At 39.9% G+C, this 20,344-nt stretch overlaps 1 protein-coding gene across 5 annotated transcripts in view; it reads right to left on the bottom strand.

The window, feature by feature from the left end:
- ZNF236 (zinc finger protein 236) overlaps positions 1–20,344 on the bottom strand; it is a 155,078-nt gene that overhangs the window by 52,750 nt on the left and 81,984 nt on the right. For all 5 annotated transcript variants that reach the window (XM_032293893.1, XM_032293895.1, XM_032293897.1 and 2 more), the window contains 6 exons: positions 11,464–11,605; positions 10,577–10,837; positions 7,454–7,707; positions 5,877–5,978; positions 5,220–5,371; positions 3,906–4,009 (listed from right to left, as the gene is read on the bottom strand). In XM_032293893.1, coding sequence (XP_032149784.1) covers positions 3,906–4,009; positions 5,220–5,371; positions 5,877–5,978; positions 7,454–7,707; positions 10,577–10,837; positions 11,464–11,605 — 1,015 coding nt within the window. The remainder of the gene's footprint in view (positions 1–3,905; positions 4,010–5,219; positions 5,372–5,876; positions 5,979–7,453; positions 7,708–10,576; positions 10,838–11,463; positions 11,606–20,344) is intronic.

Here is a 20,344-nt window from a genome sequence, read left to right as displayed (position 1 = left end):
AAGGAAGGAAGGAAGGAAGGAAGGAAGGAAGGAAGGAAGGAAGGAAGGAAGGAAGGAAGGAAAAAGAAAGAAAGGAAGAAAGGGAAAGGAAAGGAAAGAAAGGAAAGAAATAAAGGAAGAAAGGAAGAAAGAAAGAGAGAGAGAAAGAAAGGGAGAGAGAAAGAAAGAAAGAAAAAAAGAAGCAAAGCAAGCAGGTGAACAACAGTCACTAGTTGATTTTAGAAAGATAATTTTACAAATGAAATCAGGATTAATTCTGACCTACATGTGAGTAGCAGATTATCAGTTTGTGGAACCAAGGATCATGAAATCACTTGAAATTTACTGAGAAAAGATCCACTAATAAGGAAAGTAAGCTTTTCAAAACACGTCTATTAATTAAAAACCAACAACAATACGATATTGGCTATAACACAGAGAAACAGATACCCTTCAGAGACCAATCTAATGGAGATGGCCTCCCTCTGCCAGCCTTAGCCTCTCCCAAGAACCAAGCTCTGTTCATGTGAGGTGAACTCTTTCCTGCTAGTGCAAAGGCTGTTCGCACTCTGCCTGGACTACACCTGCCTGCTCTGTCGACCACAGCTATACTTCCAAAGCGTCCGAGAACGGCCTGAATTATAGATGCTAACGGTGTGGCACCCTCACCACAGGACAAACATCATGCTGGGGAGTTGTGTGCTCATGTCAGGGACGCGTCACCCTTCAGGGAGGTGTACTCCTCCAAATGGATTAGCTGCAGAGGGACAGGAAACATGCTGAGCTCCCGGGCACCATATCTGCTGAAACAGCTCATCTGAATTCAGTCTGCCCAGGAAACACATCCACAAGGAGGTCTGCTATTCTCTCATTTGTTGTACTTTATCAGGAAAATGATAGGCTATAGATTTGATGTTTCTCGATGTCTTGAAAAAGAATCTCTGATCTCTTTAGGAATCAAAGATAGCTACATATCCTCTCCTCAAAAAAATGCACATGCACACAAACATTTCCCTCCAAGTTCTCTTGTCTCATGGCTGGTTCATTTCAATCTCCGAGGCTGGTTCTCCTTCTCCTTGCTCATCTCTATGCGGTGTGGCCAGGGGAGCAATCTATGAGCCATTTCTCCCTCATGGGCCTGTCTCCTCAGCTTCAAATACCATCTACACTGACAACTCCCAAATGTGTGTATGTAAATTCTGGATCTGTTTAGAAGATACAACCTACAGAATTCACTGTCAAGTCAAGATACGAGAGAAACAGAAGAAAGGAGGAATAAAGTCCAGTAATACCCAAGATGAAGTCATGAAGGAAACATGGGAAAACATTTATCACACGCAAAAATAGTACAAAATCCCAAACTTGACATTAGCAAATAAATACATGTTGAATAAATAAAAGTGTGAATAAATATCAGGAGGCTCACAGGAATCTGAATCCATCTATGTGATATAAGAAATGGCTGGAATTTACAACCATTCCAGTCTGGTGAAATGAACTGCCTACATGCCATTTCTCCTCAAACATCAATCCTAGTGACACGGACCCAAACCTTGGTCTTCATACACAAACCAGCTCCCCCGAGGGCTCCCTCTTCAGGTGATGGTAATTTCATCCTCCTAGCTGCTCAGATCAAAATCCTAGCAGTCATCCTAATGCTTCCGATCTTGATTTGCAATGAATCCTATAGGTTATGCCTTCTAAACAGATCCAGAACACACAGGCATTTCTTTTTCTTTCTTTTCTTTTTTTTTTTTTTTTTTTGAGACGGGGTCTCATTCTTTCACCTAGGTTAGAGTGCAATGGCATGATCTTGGCTCACTGCAACCTCTGCCTCCTGGGTTCAAGCAATTCTCCCACCTTGGCCTCCAGAGTAGTCGGGACATAAAGATGCATGCCACCATGCCTGGCTAACTTTTGTATTTTTAGTAGAGATGGGGTTTCACCCCATGTTGGCCACACTGGTCTCAAACGCCTGACCTCAAATGATCCACCCACCACGCCCTCCCAAAGTTACAGGCGTGAAGCCATCGCGCCAGGCCATGTACAGACATTCCATACATCAGGAATGGCTCTGCAAAAAGCTCTCGCGTGGCCCCCACACGGCCTCTTCCGCCTTCCCGTTCTCCATGGCCCACTGTCACATCTTATCTACCATGCAGTTTACTTGTTCGTTTTGCTTATTAACTCTTCCTACTAGACTGTCAACTTCATGACAACTGAGTTGGATTCTTTTGTTTTGCTAATTCAGTCTTAGTGCTTGGAACATAACATGTCTTTAATGAATGAATGGATGAATGACACAATGTTAAAAGTCCAGTAATGCCCGAGCAGATGTCATGAAGGAAACATGAGAAAATATTAATCGCACTTAAAAATAACACAAAATCCCAAATTAGACCTTGGCAAATAAATATATGTTGAATAAATGAAAGTGTGAATAAAATATCAGGAAAGTCACAGATATCTGAAGCCCATCTGTGTGCGTACTCGGGATCCCTGGAACCCCATTCCAAACAAGGAACCACTGCTCATATACATATGTGTGTAGGTGTGTATCTGTATATGTACACACACACACACATTTTTTTTTAAAAAATCAGAAACAAACTTGAACATGTAACACCTGAATCTAAAATAAAAGTTGATTTTTTTTCTTTTGGGAGGGCACAGAGTCTCCACTCCATCACCCAGGCTGGAGTACAATGGTGCAATCTTGGCTTACTACAACCTCCACCTCCCAGGTTCAAGCAATTGTCAAGTCCCAGCCTCCCAAATAGCTGGAATTACAGGTATGTACCACCATGTCTGGCTAAAATTAAAATTATTAAAAAAAAAAAAAAAATCAGTGATAGGGTTTTGCTAGGTTGGTCTTGAATTCCTAAGCTCAAGTGTTCCAACCACCTTGGCCTCCCAAGTAGCTGGGATTACAGGGGCCCACCACTGTATCTGGCTCTCTAATATATTTTTGCAATTTGCAAATTCATGAAGACCTCAGTGTATCATCCTTATGAAGGAATCTAATGCATAAGGATACTGGTTCAAGATACTTACATTATGTGTTTAATATTAGCAAAACCTATGCATTTAAAAAAATCTTAAGAGCATTCATTTCAGGTAAGGTAGCTTATCAGTTTTCAAGAGTGACTGTAAAGTAAATGAGGTGCAGTTTTTGCTTCGGTGGCTCTGGAATAAAAATGTCCTAGAGTTTAAAAAGCTTTTTTAAGCATACTATAAATATATATAATTTATATATATATATATCTCAACATACTATAAAGCCAAGACTATCTCTATAAAAAACCACACTCATATTCTAATTTTTATGACATACATGCTCATCCTTCATTGTGTAAGAATATATTCATTTTATTCACTATGGGTGTAGATGCCGTAGTGTGAGCTGGGCAGGAGTCTGTCTATTCCCCAGCATCTCCCAAGTGTCCAGTGTGGTACACTGTGCACAGAGGGTGCTCGGTACGTACTGCTGAGCCAGCGGATGGACGCAGCTAAGAAGCTGTCCTTCTAATTGTGCTGTATCCTGGCACACAGGTTGTTATATATAAAGCACATGAAGAGTCTTGGAGTAAAAGGCATAATATAGATTTAAGTAATTTCTGACAATGTAATAATAATGACTTAAAGCAGTCAACTTTAGACGGGAAGCTACAGCAGAGTACTTCAAACAGACAAACAGAAGACTGCTTCATTCAAATCCTGGCCCACTCACTGACTTGCTGTAAAACTTTTAGCAAGGTAACCTCCTTTGTCTCAGATCCTTTATTTACAGAATATGGATGACAATGGAACTGCTCAAATAGTTTTGAGAGAATGCAATTGCAAAGCCCTTGGAGCAGGGCAGGCGCACAGCAGCATCCATCGCGGGGAGCCAGCAGTACCGCAGGCTGGTCTGTGCAGACAACTACCTGTAAGAGCGCCTGCTCTGGTCCTCGCTGTCCTCTAGAAATTGGGAACCTTGCGTCTGTAGGTCCAGCTCCTCCTGGGATGACTCCTGAATCAAGCGAGTTGTCTAAAATTTAAGAGAAGTATAAAGCAAACTACTTGAATATCTGAGAATCTTAGTAAGAGATTCCTCTTTCATTTGCTCTGTTCTTACTGACAGTGAATAAAATCCCACCTTCAGAAAGTATAATATGATGTCTCCTCTTGTCGCATGAACCAGAGGGTGAGAAAGACATGTTCTCCAGATCCCCAAGAATGGTACCACACATACATAGAGCAGTCATGCTAACCCCATACCTTCCTGACAGCGGCACTACAACTCATGCAACCACAGCAAGGACGAAACAAAAATCTGGTCAATGTTTTCTAACCACTCTGTGTTAGATCCATGCTCACCCCGGGCAGAGGGTAAGCTCCACTGACCTTCAGAAGGCCGGGACAGTCACAGGACAGACTGCGAACAGTGGAGTCATCCATTCCTGTGCAGCAACTGAATGTTGCTATAAGCAAGGGCCTGTGTCTCATTTGTTTACCTGACTTCCAAAACCAACTTAGATAAAACTACAATCACAGAACTGGGTTTGCACAGTTTTATTTAGAGAGCTCTGGAGTGAAGTCAGCTGCTAAGAAGTACATTCTCCGCTTCCCAGATTCAGCAACTGCTGCCAATTAGGTAGTTTCTAGCTATGAGAAAAATGTTCTGAAATTTTCCAGCCCTACCACTTGGGCAAAGCTACCAATGATGGATTTTAAGAAGGGATAACAATTGGTCAATCATTTCTCATCACTATTAAGCAATTTCCAAAATCAGAAAAATGAAAACCAAAACCAAAATTAAAGTGTCTCTAACTAGGAGTAAGAGATAAAATTTTAAATGATGCATTTAAATATATTTAAATGTCGGCATTCATTACATTTTCCTTCTAACATGTTTAAAAGCCCACAAATAAAAATGTTTAGGCTTTGTGCCTAAAGCAACATAGTATCTTTCAATGTGTTATTACATAACACTCTAGTAAATTCTTGGCTTTTAATCACAAATGCAAAGCCACACCATGGCACTGAAACCTTTAAGTAAAATTAAAATGTTTTAAGGAAAAAGAAAACCCTATGTACTAAACACTGAGGATTTCATAGGTAATGCAGTAACCTTAATGTTACAAGAAGTGAGCATGCCTCCTAAAATTTCCCTTAAGGAAACTTTCAATCATCATAGTGAGGAATAAAATAGCACCTGCTAAATACTGCCACATACGCACCCCTCTGTCCATACTCACTACATTCATCCCATCAGAGCTGGGTGCCTGCAGCAAGCTCTGCTGGTGGAAGCTCGTGGAGAGGGCCTGAGACTCAAGTGTGCTGGAATCCTGTAGCTGCTGGACAGGTGGAAACTGAGGCTGCTGATGGTATGTATCAGTCACTGTAAAACCTGAAATAAATTAGAAAACGGGAGTTCTACAAAAAAATATTAAAGTTACATTAAAATGCTAAAAAAGGGAGGTTTATAAATTTAACATGTCTAAAGGGGCCTTTCTACTGTGTGAATTAGAATCAGGACTAGCTGTTATTAGCAGGCTCTAACATTGTTTGCTAACAGGCAGGAGGCTCTGCTTAGCAGACATCACGCAGTGGAGGCTTTACAGCACCAGCCACAGACATCCAGCCACCATGAAGTTCCAATTTCTACTTAGCCACCTTTTCTTGGCTGGAAGCTACGTGTGGAATGGCTGCAAAGGTCACCTTCCAGAAGACTTGAGCAGACCACAAAATAGTATGCATCAATAAAAAAAAAAATCTACAATGCATGCAAAAAGTTATTTGGTTTGAAACCATACATTTTAGAAGAGCCTTAAGAGAAAACATTTAAGGTTGTAAAATTAAATTCAATTGAGGTACAGCTCACTTACAAATTTCACTGAAAACCCGCCACTGACCTTGGGGCAGCCCTGTTGGTTCGAAGGACTGCTGCGCAGGGGTCTGCTCTTCAAACTGCTCTATGGGCCCTCGCAGAGGGTCCTGTGGAGCCACAAACCCATCTAGGGATGAGATGCCAAAAAGGGGGACTCAGACATTTGTTCCACATCTGCAAATCTATCCAAAAGTACCCTTTAGCAAGTTTTCAAATATCAGACTCCTCATTTTGAAAAGATAATAGGGAGATAATTTATGTATGTATATGCTTAAAGCATTCTCTTTGCATTTCTAGAATATCATCCCTGAAAGCCTTTACAGTCTGTCCAAAAACTTAGACATTGTTCCTTTAAGCAATATTCCAAAATGGTATTAGATTACATAATTGTTTACAACATTTTTGGGTGTGCATGGTTGCAGGTACCATGCAGGAAAAGTGTATAACCCTATCTAGAGACTAAATACATGAGACAACCATAAAACAAAACAGTAAACTGGTCGGCACATTGTTTGGTGACGCGCCTGTGTGAAAGAAGCAGCCTGTGCCCGAGGGAAGGCTGCTATGTCGCTCATCACACAGTCTACAGTTGACCTGACATTGTTTTTTTGTAGTCAAACTTTACTGATGAAAGAAGCAATGTGCTGCTTTATATTCTGGTTCAGGAGCTTAATCTCACTGCCGACCAGTCACCAACAGTTCACTGATCCACATTAGTCTTTGAATCTACACTGAGTGCACTTAATAGAACACTAAAGATCATACAGTTTACACTTAAAAGATGTTCACAGTATATTGGGGATATAAGCAGATTACAAAATAGTATGCACTGCAAGATCCTATTTGAATAACTCTTTTTTCTTTTGGAGACAGAGTCTCACTCACCCTGTTGTCCAGGTTGAAGTGCAATGGTGTCAACTCAGCTCACCGCAACCTCAGCCTCCCAGGTTCAAGCAATTCTCCTGCCTCAGCCTCCTAAGTAGCTAGGATTACAGGTGTGAACCACCACACCCAGCTGATTTTTGTATTTTTAGTGGAGATAGGGTTTCACCATGGCCAGGCTAGTCTTGAACTCCTGACCTCAAGTGATCTGCCTGCTTTGGCCTCCCAAAGTGCTGGGATTACAGGTGTGAACCACCACACCCAGCCTTATTTGTATAGTTCTATATGCACATCAAACACACACACACACACACACACACACACTCCTGCATATTTGTATGGAAAAAAATTGGAAGCGTCTATATCAAAATAAGGACAATAGATTTTGCTGTAGTCTTAAGATTTCAAATACTTCCTAACAAGATTTCAAATATTTCCTAACAAGAAGTCCAATCACTTTGTGTTTTTGTTTTTAAAAAAAGACCTTGACCTAAGAAAGTTAATACAATTGAAGAGTAAAAATCTAATTGAAAAGTAACAATCTAATTTAAGAGCATGTGGAATGATATAAATACTGAATAAATATTTTAAATGATAAAATACTGAATTCAATCTCTGTCTCACACACAGCACATATTGTTTTAAAAGTCAGCAGTGGGAGACACCGATGGACTGCAATGAGTGGGAAAGGCTGCAAAACTCCGTCAGGATCACTTTTACCTTCATCTGCTTCCAGAGGCTGATCTGCCAACTGCTGGCCCAGCCCTGCTTCCTCTGTGCCCACCACGTGCTGAGGCTCCAGGTCTAGCATGGCCTCGGCGTTCGCTGCCACCACCTCCGCTGTCTGCGGCAGCTCGTCGCTCTCGATCTCCACTTGCATCTGAGTGGAGGCCTGCATGCTCTGCTGGTCCACAGTGCTGGCGTCTATCGAGGCTGCCTGCTGATGTTGTTGGAGCTGCTGGGCAAGTTCATATCTTCAGAAAAATTAACAGTTCATCAGATTAGATGCTGTCAAAGGTTACTTGTGTGGGATACTACAGTGAGAAATGTCATTGGTTAAATAACATTTTTTATTAATGATTTCATCTTGAAGTCCTGATGGCAATTCAGGTAGAAACTAAACACCATTAGTAACTCTGAAGAGAATTCGTTTGCCTTATCTTTAAGTGCTTCCACCAGCTACAAGACACCAGGCACAAAGGGAGGATGAAGGACAACACCCACCCAAATGCCTAACAGCTTAAAAACATTAAAAAGATGTCACGTGTTTAAAAGTAAAACTCTCCCAACTCAAGTTCTGCAATGAGTCTTTGTCTTCAGAAAAATAATTGCACTAAGATGACACCTTTATAGACTGATCTAAATATGACAACACATGTGGTGCACAAACAGAGAGGGTCCAGCCTCATCACCTGCTGTCTCACGGCCCGGGCCACAGGCATTTTATTGGACCAATGATCCAAATGTTGCTTGCAGGAACATTTACATTCACAAAGTGCATCCAGTACATATTCATCAAAGTCAACAATTTCTCTTTCAAGGAAAAGATGAACAATGAATTCAGCATTAAATTGAATACTTGTAAAAAAAGAAAAAAAACTCACACAATCAACTGGCTAACAGGAGGGGTAATGCAAAGAATATCTAAGACAAAGAGTTGGCTGGGTGTGGTGGCTCACATCTGTAATCCCAGCACTTTGTGAGGCCGAGGCGGGCAGATCACCTGAGGTCAGGAGTTCAAGACCAGCATGGCCAACAAGGTAAAACACCATCTCTACTAAAAATACAAAAATTAGCCAGGTGTGGTGGCACACGCCTATAGTCCCAGCTACTCAAGAGGCTGAGGCAGGAGAAATCGCTTGAACCCAGGAGGTGGAGGCTGCAGTGAGCCAAGACTGTGCCACGGTACTCCAGCCTGAGACAGAGTCTTGCTCTGTTGCCTAAACAAAAAACACAAAAAAACAAAGGGCCGCCTGGTCCTCTCTTCTGCCTCTGCATACAAGCTGTGTCACGGGCTCTGCTCCAGTGTCTTAGGAATCTGCCTACTCAAAATTTCATTCTCAGTTCCAAACAAAATATTCCCTCTTTTCTGATGTCCAAAATAGAAAATTCATAACCAGTTTTACTGTGGAAGGGAGAACAAAAATGTCTCACATAATAGAAAAGTGTCAGAATATGCTTGCCCACACCTCCACTGTGATGCTCCCACACAGCAGTGCAGTGGCGGCAGGGGCTGCAGAAGCCACTCTACCCTAAGAACACGTGTTTCACATGCTAACTGATGGAGGCTTGTTTTCTGTTTGTTTCCTTGGTTCTCTGTTTTTTCCCATAAATGTTACTATAGTAACTAACCTTCTTTACCTATCTTTAGTATATGTGGTATTTTGGGAATTCCCAACAATTCAAACAAAGGAATGAAACACTGGCTAGCTGCTCTCCTTGTAGGCAGATGACACAATCTGTAAAAGCAAAGCACTGCAACTCTGCAGTGACGGGCTGATCTGCTCAGTGTCTTCTCAAAGCTGTACACCGATCTCTTGCACGTGTCCCTTGAAACTAATGACAAACAAGGGCCACGCAATACACCACTTAATAAATGTCACCCCACAATTACATCATTGGTCACTAGGTCCAGAAACAAGGGCCTGAAAACCCATATTCCCAATACTGCCACAAAAAGTACACTGGAAAAAGCTGGTTTCCTGATTGAAAAAGATTTGATTTAACATTCCACTGAGCAAGCGAGTGCCCAAGTTCCATTCATCTTAGCACAGTAAGCTCTTAGGCCAACTGGGGACCCATCATCCTCCCACAGTGAGCAGAAACACAAACATCCTCAACATCAATGTGCCCCCGAGCTCCCCAGTTCCCAAACACGTGCAGTGCCCTGCACAGGATACCCTCCACACAATGCAGTGAAGTATAACAGGATATGCAATTGACAGGAGTCCATTATACACCACCAGCACACTCCCTAGGTGGTCTCAAGCAGCAGATAAATATCTGGGCTAACCAATCAATGATGCTGAAATCAAAAATGTCAATTCTGTTAAGGGTGCTTAAGCATTCAGGTCAATAGTATCAAAAAACACTATCGCAGTTAACTTATTCTAATATTTAGGGTTTTGCTTTGTAGGGAACATCTAGGCAGACATATCTGGGTTAAAATGCTGTCTGAAAGCAAATGTCCCAGGGCAGATGGTTTAGGCCTTGTGGCTCACTTTCACATCTCCTAGGCTGTGGTCACCCTACCCAGCTTTTACAGTACCACACAGAATTCTGTGGCTTCACAGAAATACTCATCCAACAGGCCCCAGCACTAGTCAGAAATGTATCTCTTCTAGATTACAACCACGTAGAGATGAGCTAGCCTTCCAATCATGTGAAAATATAAGCTAGGCTGAATGAAGAGTTTATGGCATATCTAAAACATGTGTTCTTTAAAGTCAACAACACAGAATAATTACCATTCAGATTTGCTGATGACATGCCTAGAAATCACAGGATCCTCTAAGATTCTCTTTTCTGAAATACTAGCTGACTATACTAGACACAGTCTAGCATATCATCTGATTATCAACTAACAGCTTTAAAAGAGAGCTTACAAAGCATCGAGCACAATAGAAACTACTTCATTTTTAAATTAAAAATCAAAATGTTAATGCTTCAGTCTATGGCTCCCATTAGATCCTCAGACACTAATACTTAAGTTTTTTGAACCCATATACTACAAGCTAGAAATAATAATGTAAGAATCAAAGACAATTATTTCCTAAAAACACTCCCTACCGTCTTCTGGGAATTATAAAGATGATAAAAAGTAACCAACAGAATTACACCCACCTGTGGGTTTTCATGTGCTTTTTGCAATTTAGCGAAGTCTTAAATGTTTTTTGGCAATAGGGACACATATAGGGACGAAGGTCGTTGTGGATACCCATGTGTCGCCGTAAGCTGCCACCAGTAGTGAAAGCCCCATTACATATCAGACACTTGAAAGATTTCAGTCCCGTGTGTGTTCGGACATGCGCTTTGAGCACGCCTGCAGAAACAAAGCCTCTTCCACACTGAGAACATTTAAAAGGTTTTTCACCTGTATGGGATCTTAAAAAAAACACACATTTTAATGAGTAAGTTTCTTATCCTTGTGTAATGCTTTGTGACTAGAATGCACTCTTGCATTTCACTCCACTTGATCATCACATCTTTTACAGCTAAGCAGCAATGCCATGGCTCTCCACATTTTACAAACGAGGAAGCCTGAGACTCAGAGTGCTTAAGCGAGCTGCCTGAAGTCACATGACAGAGATGAAGCTAGACGCCAAGGCTTTGTCTAAGTTCTATACTTTTTTCATGATATCACACTGAACCTCATGATTAAGGTTCAACTTCCCTTTCACTGTGGCTAGCACTCAGAATTAATCTAAACTCTGATAAATATATGTGAAAAACATAAACAGAAGTCTAATAAAGTAAACCAAATACTTTGATATTTCTTGGAAATTGCAAGCAGTGAAATTTAATGGGCATACACATAAAATCCAGTGGCAATTTCTGGGAAAAATAGTTTAGTCAAGACATTAAGGAATAAAAATATTAATTACCAATAAATATTTTGGAGTCAAATGTGACATCTTAAATACCAAAGGCTAATACTACCATCCTAAGTCATCAGGTCACCAAGTCAGTTTAATGATACTAAATTTCCATCTGTGAATCTGTTACCTTACCTGATGTGTTGTTTAAGGTGGCAAGATTTTTTATATGCACGATGACAGTAAAAACACTTGTATGGTCTATCTGCTTCATTTACAAAATTATTATTAAAATAGCTTTGGAAGAACTGGTTTTTTGGAATGGGCTGGATAAGACCTACAAACCAAAAGAAAAGCAGACATAATTCACTGTCAAGGCTAGTAATAAAATTAAATGTCACAAGGCATATGTTTTACCCAGAAGATGAAAATTCTGGTAAGTTAGATTCTAATGTTGCAACTACGTTATTTTAATTGTGTTAGAAACTGGCTATTCAAAGAATACCTATGGGAAAACATAAATTAATATGTGTACAACATTATAAATTAATATAAACATTATAAACTAATATATATCAATGTTCCTCATTTTTCGACATGAGAAATATCTAGTCACAATTACTTCCCTTGATGCCACAGCCAATTTGTAATGAATTTCTACATTTACTTTCTATATGGGCATTTGTTGACATGGAATTTACACAACTATGTCCGCAATTCAGGTTAAGCAGGATTTAAATACCTTGTTTCTTCAGTATGAATACTGCACACTAGGTACTATAATAAACTCAAAACCAAAGTGATTCTAACATGATCTTTTGTTCTAAAATGGTTAGCGTTTTCACAGATATCACCAAAGATAGCACTAAAGATGTCTGTGAAAACGCTAACCATTTTAGAACAAAAGATATCCTTTGTTAGTAACCATAAAGATATCTTTTGTTATTTGTATATTTACAAATAACAAAATTACTAACTTAAATATTTCAGGTTTTATATACATTTACTAAATAATGAATTCCGTCTGGTCAACCATCCAATAAATATGACTTGATCAAGCTACTGCATTATATCAGCAATTCAGGACCAACTTAGGGGTACACTTTTGAATTCCTTAAAGTCCCTTAGAATGCTAACAGGAAGAGGTACGAAATCAGTCCTCCATCAGCCTTGGGCCGCTCCTCCTCCTGCACAGACAAGGAGGCACTGGCCAAGACTCTGTCCTCTGCCCACAGCTCTCCACTCCCAGTCAGTCCTCTCTCCTCCCTCAGTTGTACCTTAACTTCTATGCAATGATTAGCATGACGCACCTCTTAACACACTTGAGAAATATCTTCTCTCCTGACTTTCCACAAAAATAGATTCCATTTCAGTTTTTTCCCCTAAAACCTACTTCTCCCAGCTTTCCTAGTTGCAAGCCTGGAACAGTCTTCTCCTGGTCTCCAAGGCTGGGGAGCCCCGTGCCTCAGAGAGCTCCCTTCCCTGTCTTGTACCAGTCCTGATGATCAACACTGCTCCAATGTCTCTTAACTTGAATCTTCCCTTCTTTTTCCACTGCCACCAATCTCAAATCATAGCAAAAACAATTACAAAGCTGGAGGGCATTTGACAGTCCCACCAATTTCACCTAGTTCATTATGAGACTTAAGGAAATTCACCTATGATTCCTGATGTTTGCATCAGAACCTTTCCTATTTTTCAAAAAGTATTCAGAACGCTCCCTTGTGATTTGTATATGTAATCCACACAGCACAAGCCTTTTCTCATCACACAAGCCTTCTGTACCAAAAGAGCCATGTCAAAGAGCTCTCTCCAGGCCACTCTGACACCTCCTTGTGTTTGACAGCACAGCCTCACTTTTTCCTCACAACTCGTCCTGCTCAAAAGAGAAAACTGTGGGCTGGGCACATGGCTCACGCCTGTAATCCCAGCACTTCAGGAGGCCAAGGTGGGTGATCACCTGAGGTCAGGAGTTCAAGACCAGCCTAGCCAACACAGGGAAACCCCATCTCTACTTAAAAAAAAATAATAATAATACAAAAATTAGCCAGTTGTGGTGGCACACACCTGTAGTCCCAGCTACTCGCGAAGCTAAGGCAGGAGAATCACTTGAACCTGGGAGAGAGAGACTGCAGTAAGCCAAGATCGTGCCACTGTACTCTAGCCTAGGTGACAGAGTGACTCCATCTCAAGAAATGAAAAAAAGAAAGAGAAAATGCAGGCATCCAGTATACAACTACCACCTTCCCCAGGATACACATGCTGTGACATGCAGACTGAATGCCATGCGTGGTTCTGAAAAACAGTGATGGCTAACCCTGGACTCAGGTGTTCTCTCTGTCAAGGAGTCCCCTAGACTTATATGTGTCCCTATTGCCAAAAACATTTAAGACCTCACTAGCTAGCTTGCTCAATGAACATTCAGTTATTCTTGTAACACTGGCAGAAAAACATCTAGTTTACTAAAGTAAGCTATGATCCCAATGGTAGTTTACTGAAGTGCCTTCTGCAGCACACCATCAAGTATTTAACTGCTACGACTGTCTGGCATGGCACTCAACACCCCATCCGCCATGTCCCTCTGTTTCTTTCGCTCTTGCTGTGCCCTGGATTTCCCATCTCTGCATCTTATTTCCACTTCTGTGCCAGTCACTGCTTGTCCCCATGTCTTTTCCCCATTCTACCAGGCTTTCAGCTTCTTGCGCCTGGGACTTCCATCGTAATCACTGACATAGCTCTGAGCCCACCTGCCACCTGCGGTTAAGAGGATACATAAATATGACTGAAGAAACTGACCCCTGTTCTCAGTGTGTAGGGAATTAAGAGAATGAAAGAAGAATGCACAAATTCAAACCAAGGTCATTTATTTATCGTCTTATGGTCAACATTTATCGGACACCCATGTGTTTAAGAAACTATGTTAGGTTCTTAGAAGAATTCCCCTGAAAGGTGAACAGAAAACTAATATGACTATTTTTCAAAATGGCAACTAAAAAGAGCGATGCTTTTGGTCACTATTAACTAAGCTTACAAAACTTCATATTTCAAATGCCCATCTCAGAGGGGCTCTGTGGTGATGCATAACAGCAACTACTGTAATATTAGACACAATCATTTAGAATTTTATACAGATAGCTTCAATAACTATTAGCATAAAGTTAATTAAAATTATAAACTCCAACTAATATTTAATAAGCCATTTTCTTGCTCTTGTTAAACTTAATGGAATGAATTTTAAAATAAAAATAAAAATTTTAAAAACTCAGCTGGGCGTGGTGGCTCACACCTGTAATCCCAGCACTTTGGGAGGCCAAGGCAGGTGGATCACCTGTGGTCAGGAGTTTGAGACCAGCCTGACTAATATGATGAAACCCCGTCTCTACTAAAATACAAAAAATTAGCCAGGCGTGGTGGTGGACACCTGTAATCCCAGATATTCTGAAGGCTAAGACAGGAGAATTGCTTGAATATAGGAGGCAGAGGTTGCAGTGAGCCATGATCACACCACTGCACTTCAGCCTGGATGACAGAGTGAGACTCTGCCTCAAAAAGAGAAAAAAAATTTAAAAACTCTTCCCACCACTAAGATGAATTATATAATACAGAAATACCAGAAAAAATTATATCATTTATTAGATATGTAATACATAAAACAAAAGCAAGAAAAAAGATGCAGCAAAGTGAAATTACTTCAAGCAGTTAAGTATATAAATTCATGGAAGTAGGTACACTAGGAATTCCAAATTCACAAAGTCATTTTTAAAAAGTAAGAACCCTCCAATGGTTGTCTTATATCTGTTTCCAGGGGGAAGAAAACAAGACACTTCACAAACAGAAAAACCCAACATTGCCTTTGCCATTTTCCATGCCAAAAGACACTATGTCTTATGAGAGGGGACGAAGGGCTACCAGCTAGTCAGAGCTGACTTCCGTAAGTCAAGTTAGGATTGCAGGTGAGTCTCTCCCCAGAGCTCTGCAAGCAGACACTAAGCTCATTCGATGGCACAACCATGTGCTTTCCCAGGAGCAGTCCAGGCTTCAGGCTACACCTGATTTAGCCCCTTTACACAGACAAACCCCCCAGCAGACCCAGCCCCTGATGCTGGTGCTCTAGCCTTTACTGAAGAACTGAAGCAAACTGATACCAGATTCTGATCTGGAGACCTCCTCTGAGATCACACCAGGCCTCACCACTCTGAGCCCTAAGGAGGCCCAGGGACCACTCTCCTCTCTGTGTTATCCCCCATCCTGCCGCAGGGTCCCCCCAGCATCCACCTATGCAGCAGACGACCCACAAGTCTCCCAATCTCCTTCCAACACTTTCTCCTATGGCTTCTGGAACCCACACTGCACAGTGAGCAAGTGCTCCAGCATAAACAACTTACAGAGTGCTCAGTTCATCGTTTCCTTTCCACAGCTGCACCGAGCTATAGCCCTCAGAGCTCTCTCATGCTTCCTCCTATCTGCTTTTTGAGTCGGATGAACCCTAGTCTAGTGTCTTAGCCTGTCTTCCATCTCCCAGTCTATTATAACATCTGTCTTCACTCCCTTCCCAGTCCTGCCTGGACTTCATGAACCAAATTACTTTCTCCAATTCCTTATCCAATCCACTCTTATGCAACCTCCAACTCATGTGGCCCTTTCTCACATAATTCAGAATACCATAAAAAGACACACACACACACAAAAGGAAATTGCACAGTAACATCTCTCACAAAAAAACAAAATTCAGTTTAGTGTAAACTCTAAGAAAAAAACTCATTACACATGAACGTAAGTGAGATCAACCACACATGCTGTTCCGTAATTACCTGCTGTACTTAATACAGACACCTTAACATCTTCCCACGTCATGACATATGACCTCATCTCCATCATTCTTTGGATGTCTGCATAGAATTCCATGGCACCAAGGTTTGTTCTGATATCATACTTCTGAGGGGTATTTTGATTGCTTCTAACTTTTCACTATCATAAACAATGTTGCAATGAACAATCCTAGTACATACAACTGTTTTCTAGTTATTTCTCCCCAGACACGGAACTCAACCCGTGGGGGTTGTAGCTAGGTATGTGTACTTCAGAACAGAACCCTAGAAGACTCTGAGCCCTTGTGGTGAGGGAGAAGGATGTTTCTTCTTTGAGCCAGTAAAGAAGTAAAATAATAGGCTCATTTTTCGAGTGCTTTATTTTTCACCTTTACTAATCTTAAATACAAAGTTCTGATCAAAGTTGGGCTAATTATGAGGTCTCAAACTTTGAAGAAAAAAATTTATGAGAAATTAAATATACATAAAAAGTCCTATATTAATCATTTCTACTATGTTATCGGTCCTTTGACATGTTTGTTTCTTATACAAAGAAACTACTTATCTCAGAGAAAGGCATGAATAAATTTTAGTTAATTAATACCTGAAAAAGAAACAAGAAATGTCCTTGAAGCATCCTAAAATTCCTTCTGTAATAACAGAAGCAAAAGCTTCATCCTGTAGGCTGCCTGGGGGAAATACAACTATTCTTCCCACAGCTTTTATATACAGTATTGCACATAGTAACAGAATGTAAATCCTCAAGAAAGAATGTGAACATAGCACATATTATACATCATACATGACTGTATATCATAAATGTGATATATAAGGTTTGACAAATGGGTTTACAAGTACTTGTATTAACATGACAAGCAAGTATATTAATAGGATTAATACATCAAAAATAAACTTGAAAGATCCATCATTACATCCTTGACATTTAGAATAACAGATAACCAAAGCCTGGCTCACATCAAAGAAAAGATATTTCAAACATTTATGCTAAGCAAAATGAAAAAATGGTGACATTATTTATATAAGGTCATATAATATACAAAAATAGTTAAAACAGATATGTCATATATATGATTTTAAAATCCAGAAGGAGCTCCAGATCAGAATATTATAATTACATGTCTCCAATATTTCTTCAGACTGCACATTGAAAATTTAGTTCCTTAGCTTGAAGGAACAAGCATAACAAAGAGAATATCTAGTGAAATGCAATCGCTACAATGTCATAAAATATGTAATAACCAAGTTCCATAAAGACTAACAGTGCTTCACACCAAGATATAATTATTACACTCTCTGAAAATCACAGTGTGCTCTTCCATAATTCTGTGCTCAGCAGGACTATGGAAGTGGCTGCGGAAAGAAGTGAATTGTAGATGAAACACAGCCCTAGTCTATAAGTCAGAAGACCCAGATTCTAGGTCCACCATGAACACAAGCCAGCTGTATGACCCACAAGCAAAGTCATCAATTCTCTCTAGACCCTAGTTGTTACATCCACAAAAATGAAGAACAGGGAATGCAGGAAAGTTTTGGAAGGAAAATTTTTTAGTTCCCATGTAACTCTGTAAGTTTCTAAAAATTTATGACCAAATGTACTATACCATGCAAAAGTGCTTCCTTAATAATCAGAGAATGAATTACTTGGTATAGTATTTTTAATGTATTCTAATGCTGTTTAAAAGAACAGTCTTAGTGTAAAACATATTGCATTTTGAGTAACTACACTGAACTGGAAGATCTCATCTCCCAACTAAGTCAAATAACTAAGTATTCTATGCTAAAACCTCTTCTTATCATGTTTTTTATCAAACTCTGTCCCCCAAAGGTTATGACAGCCAAGTCTTTTCTGTAACCTCTAAGGAGTCCAGAGTCTGAGAGAAGAGATGAACACAAGTAAAAATAACAAAAACATTAAGCATAAGACATAGTTACAATATTTTACAATTTACAGTATGAAGCTCCCTCTAGGAATCATTTCCCTCATGTGTCCCAGTCAGCCTAAACCAAAGAAGTCAACTTCCACTATCTGGTTTAAGACAGAAGCATCTGTGAAGTCAATAAGTAAAATATATCCCATTTTAACCCTGAAAAATTTCTGAGAAGTCAAGACTCTAACTCAACTGAAGATTCATAAACTTGAAGTCAAGAAGCTCATGGGTGTATAACTTGATTATGGCAACCTGAAAAAAGAAACTGGTCTGTTGTTTCATTTTTGAGCAACCAAAACTAGACAAGGATATCAAAGTATTCTAAGCTATTATGGGGTTTTTGATCCCATTCTATGCTCAAAAACAATTAAATATAATAATAATTACAGTTCCTAGAAAGTTTAGTACAGTTCATATATAAAATTATCAGACTTTTTTTTTTTTGAGACAGTTTCGCTCTTGTTGCCCAGGCTGGAGGGCAGTGGCACAATCTTGGATCACTGCAACCTCTGCCTCCTGAGTTCAAGCCATTCTCCTGCCTCAGCCTCTTGAGTAGCTGGGATTACAGGTGCCTGCAACCACGCCTGGCTAATTTTTGTATCTGTAGTAGAAATGGGGTTTTGCCATGTTGGCCAGGCTGGTCTCAAACTCCTGACCTCAAGTGATCCGCCCACCTTGGCCTTCCAAAGTGCTAGGATCACAGGCGTGAGCCACCATGCCCAGTCAGGCTGGTATTTTGGAGAAGATAATCTTTTACTATCTTGTCAATTTTTTGTGTATTTTGGAGTATTCTATTTCTTTTACAGTCAGTTCTGCCAAGTATATTATTCTAGAAAAGATTCATTTGATCAAAATTTTCAAATATATTAGCAAAAAGTTATAGAGTATTTGCAAACAATTGTTACGTCATTTGTATCTGTTGCTTACAACTTCTTTCTCATTCCTAATGTTTTCTCACATTTATTAGTGACCAATCATCTATTATTCTGTACATTTTTTTGTCTTCTATCTTCAATTCCATTATATGTATGAATTCATGGGTCCCCAAGCCCCAGGCCACCTGTTAGGAACTGGGCCAGGCAGCAGAAGGTGAGCAGCAGGTGAGTGAGCTTTACCACCTGAACTCTGCTTCCTGTCAGATCAGCAGCACATTAGATTCTCATAGGAGAGGAGGCTCTATTGTGAATCGTGATTCTCATAGGAGTGCGAGCCCTATTGTGAACTGTGCATGTGAGAGATCTAGGTTGCACGCCCCTTCTGAGAATCTAATGTCTGATGATCTGAGTAGAAGAGGTTTACCCTGAAACCATTCCCCCACCCAACCCCCCATCTGTGGAAAAATTGTCTTCTGCAAAACTAGTCCCTGATGACAAAAAGGTTGGGAACTGCTATATGAATTCCTTTCTGCTACTTTCTTTTAATTTTCCTAGTTTTTGAGTTAAATATTTTACTTATTTTCAATCTGTCTTATTTTCTAATAATACTCAAAAGTCTTCATTTTTCCTAGGACAGCTTTGGTCCATCCAATCTGTTTACATAATACTCAACATCTGTAGTATGCAGTGTCTGTTTTGAGTCCTTCTTTTCATGTAATAAAATTTTGGATGGCTATTTTATATAAGTTTTTCAGTGAACTATAATCAAAGATTGTATCCTGTATAAAATCAACTTCTGAGAATTTATTGAAAATTTTCTGTGCCCTAGAATGTGATCAACTTCTGTTTCATGCATATTTAAAAGTGTGTAATTTAAGGCAAAAGATTATATAAAGCTATTAAGTAACACCTTTCATATGTGTGCTCGAATCTCCTTCAGTTTAGTGTGTTTGTTTAAATTGACCTAATTAAGTATATTTCACTACACTTGAGAATTTGAGCATTTCCTCCTTCTTCAAATTCTTTTTGGTTTCTATATTTTGATGTTAAACTCTTAGATTCACACAAGTTTATAGCTGTTGATCATCTTATTGGGGGCCCCTTATTTATAACAATCTAAAATCTCTCTGTACACTATGTTTTGGAATAAAGGAATTATATTTTGTTTACTATGCTTACAGATTGAATTATCTTTCCCAGGAAAGTAGTGAAATATAGAAACTGCATAAAAATATAAATTCACATGCAGAGTTTAATTAAATGCTATGGTCTCAATGTTTGTGATCCCCCAAAATTCATGTAGTAAAAGGTAGGACCTTTGGGAGGACATAGCCAGAAGGCACCATCTATGAGGAGGAGAGACCTCACGAGACACTGAATCTGATAGCACCATGATCTCAGACTTCCCAGCCTCTAGAACTGTGAGAAGTAAACTTCTAGTATT

This window comes from Sapajus apella, unplaced genomic scaffold (genome assembly GCF_009761245.1).
Source record: "Sapajus apella isolate SASKATOON/1434 unplaced genomic scaffold, GSC_monkey_1.0 scaffold30, whole genome shotgun sequence".
NCBI lineage: Eukaryota > Metazoa > Chordata > Mammalia > Primates > Cebidae > Sapajus > Sapajus apella.
This window is presented reverse-complemented; position numbering and strand designations above follow the sequence as displayed.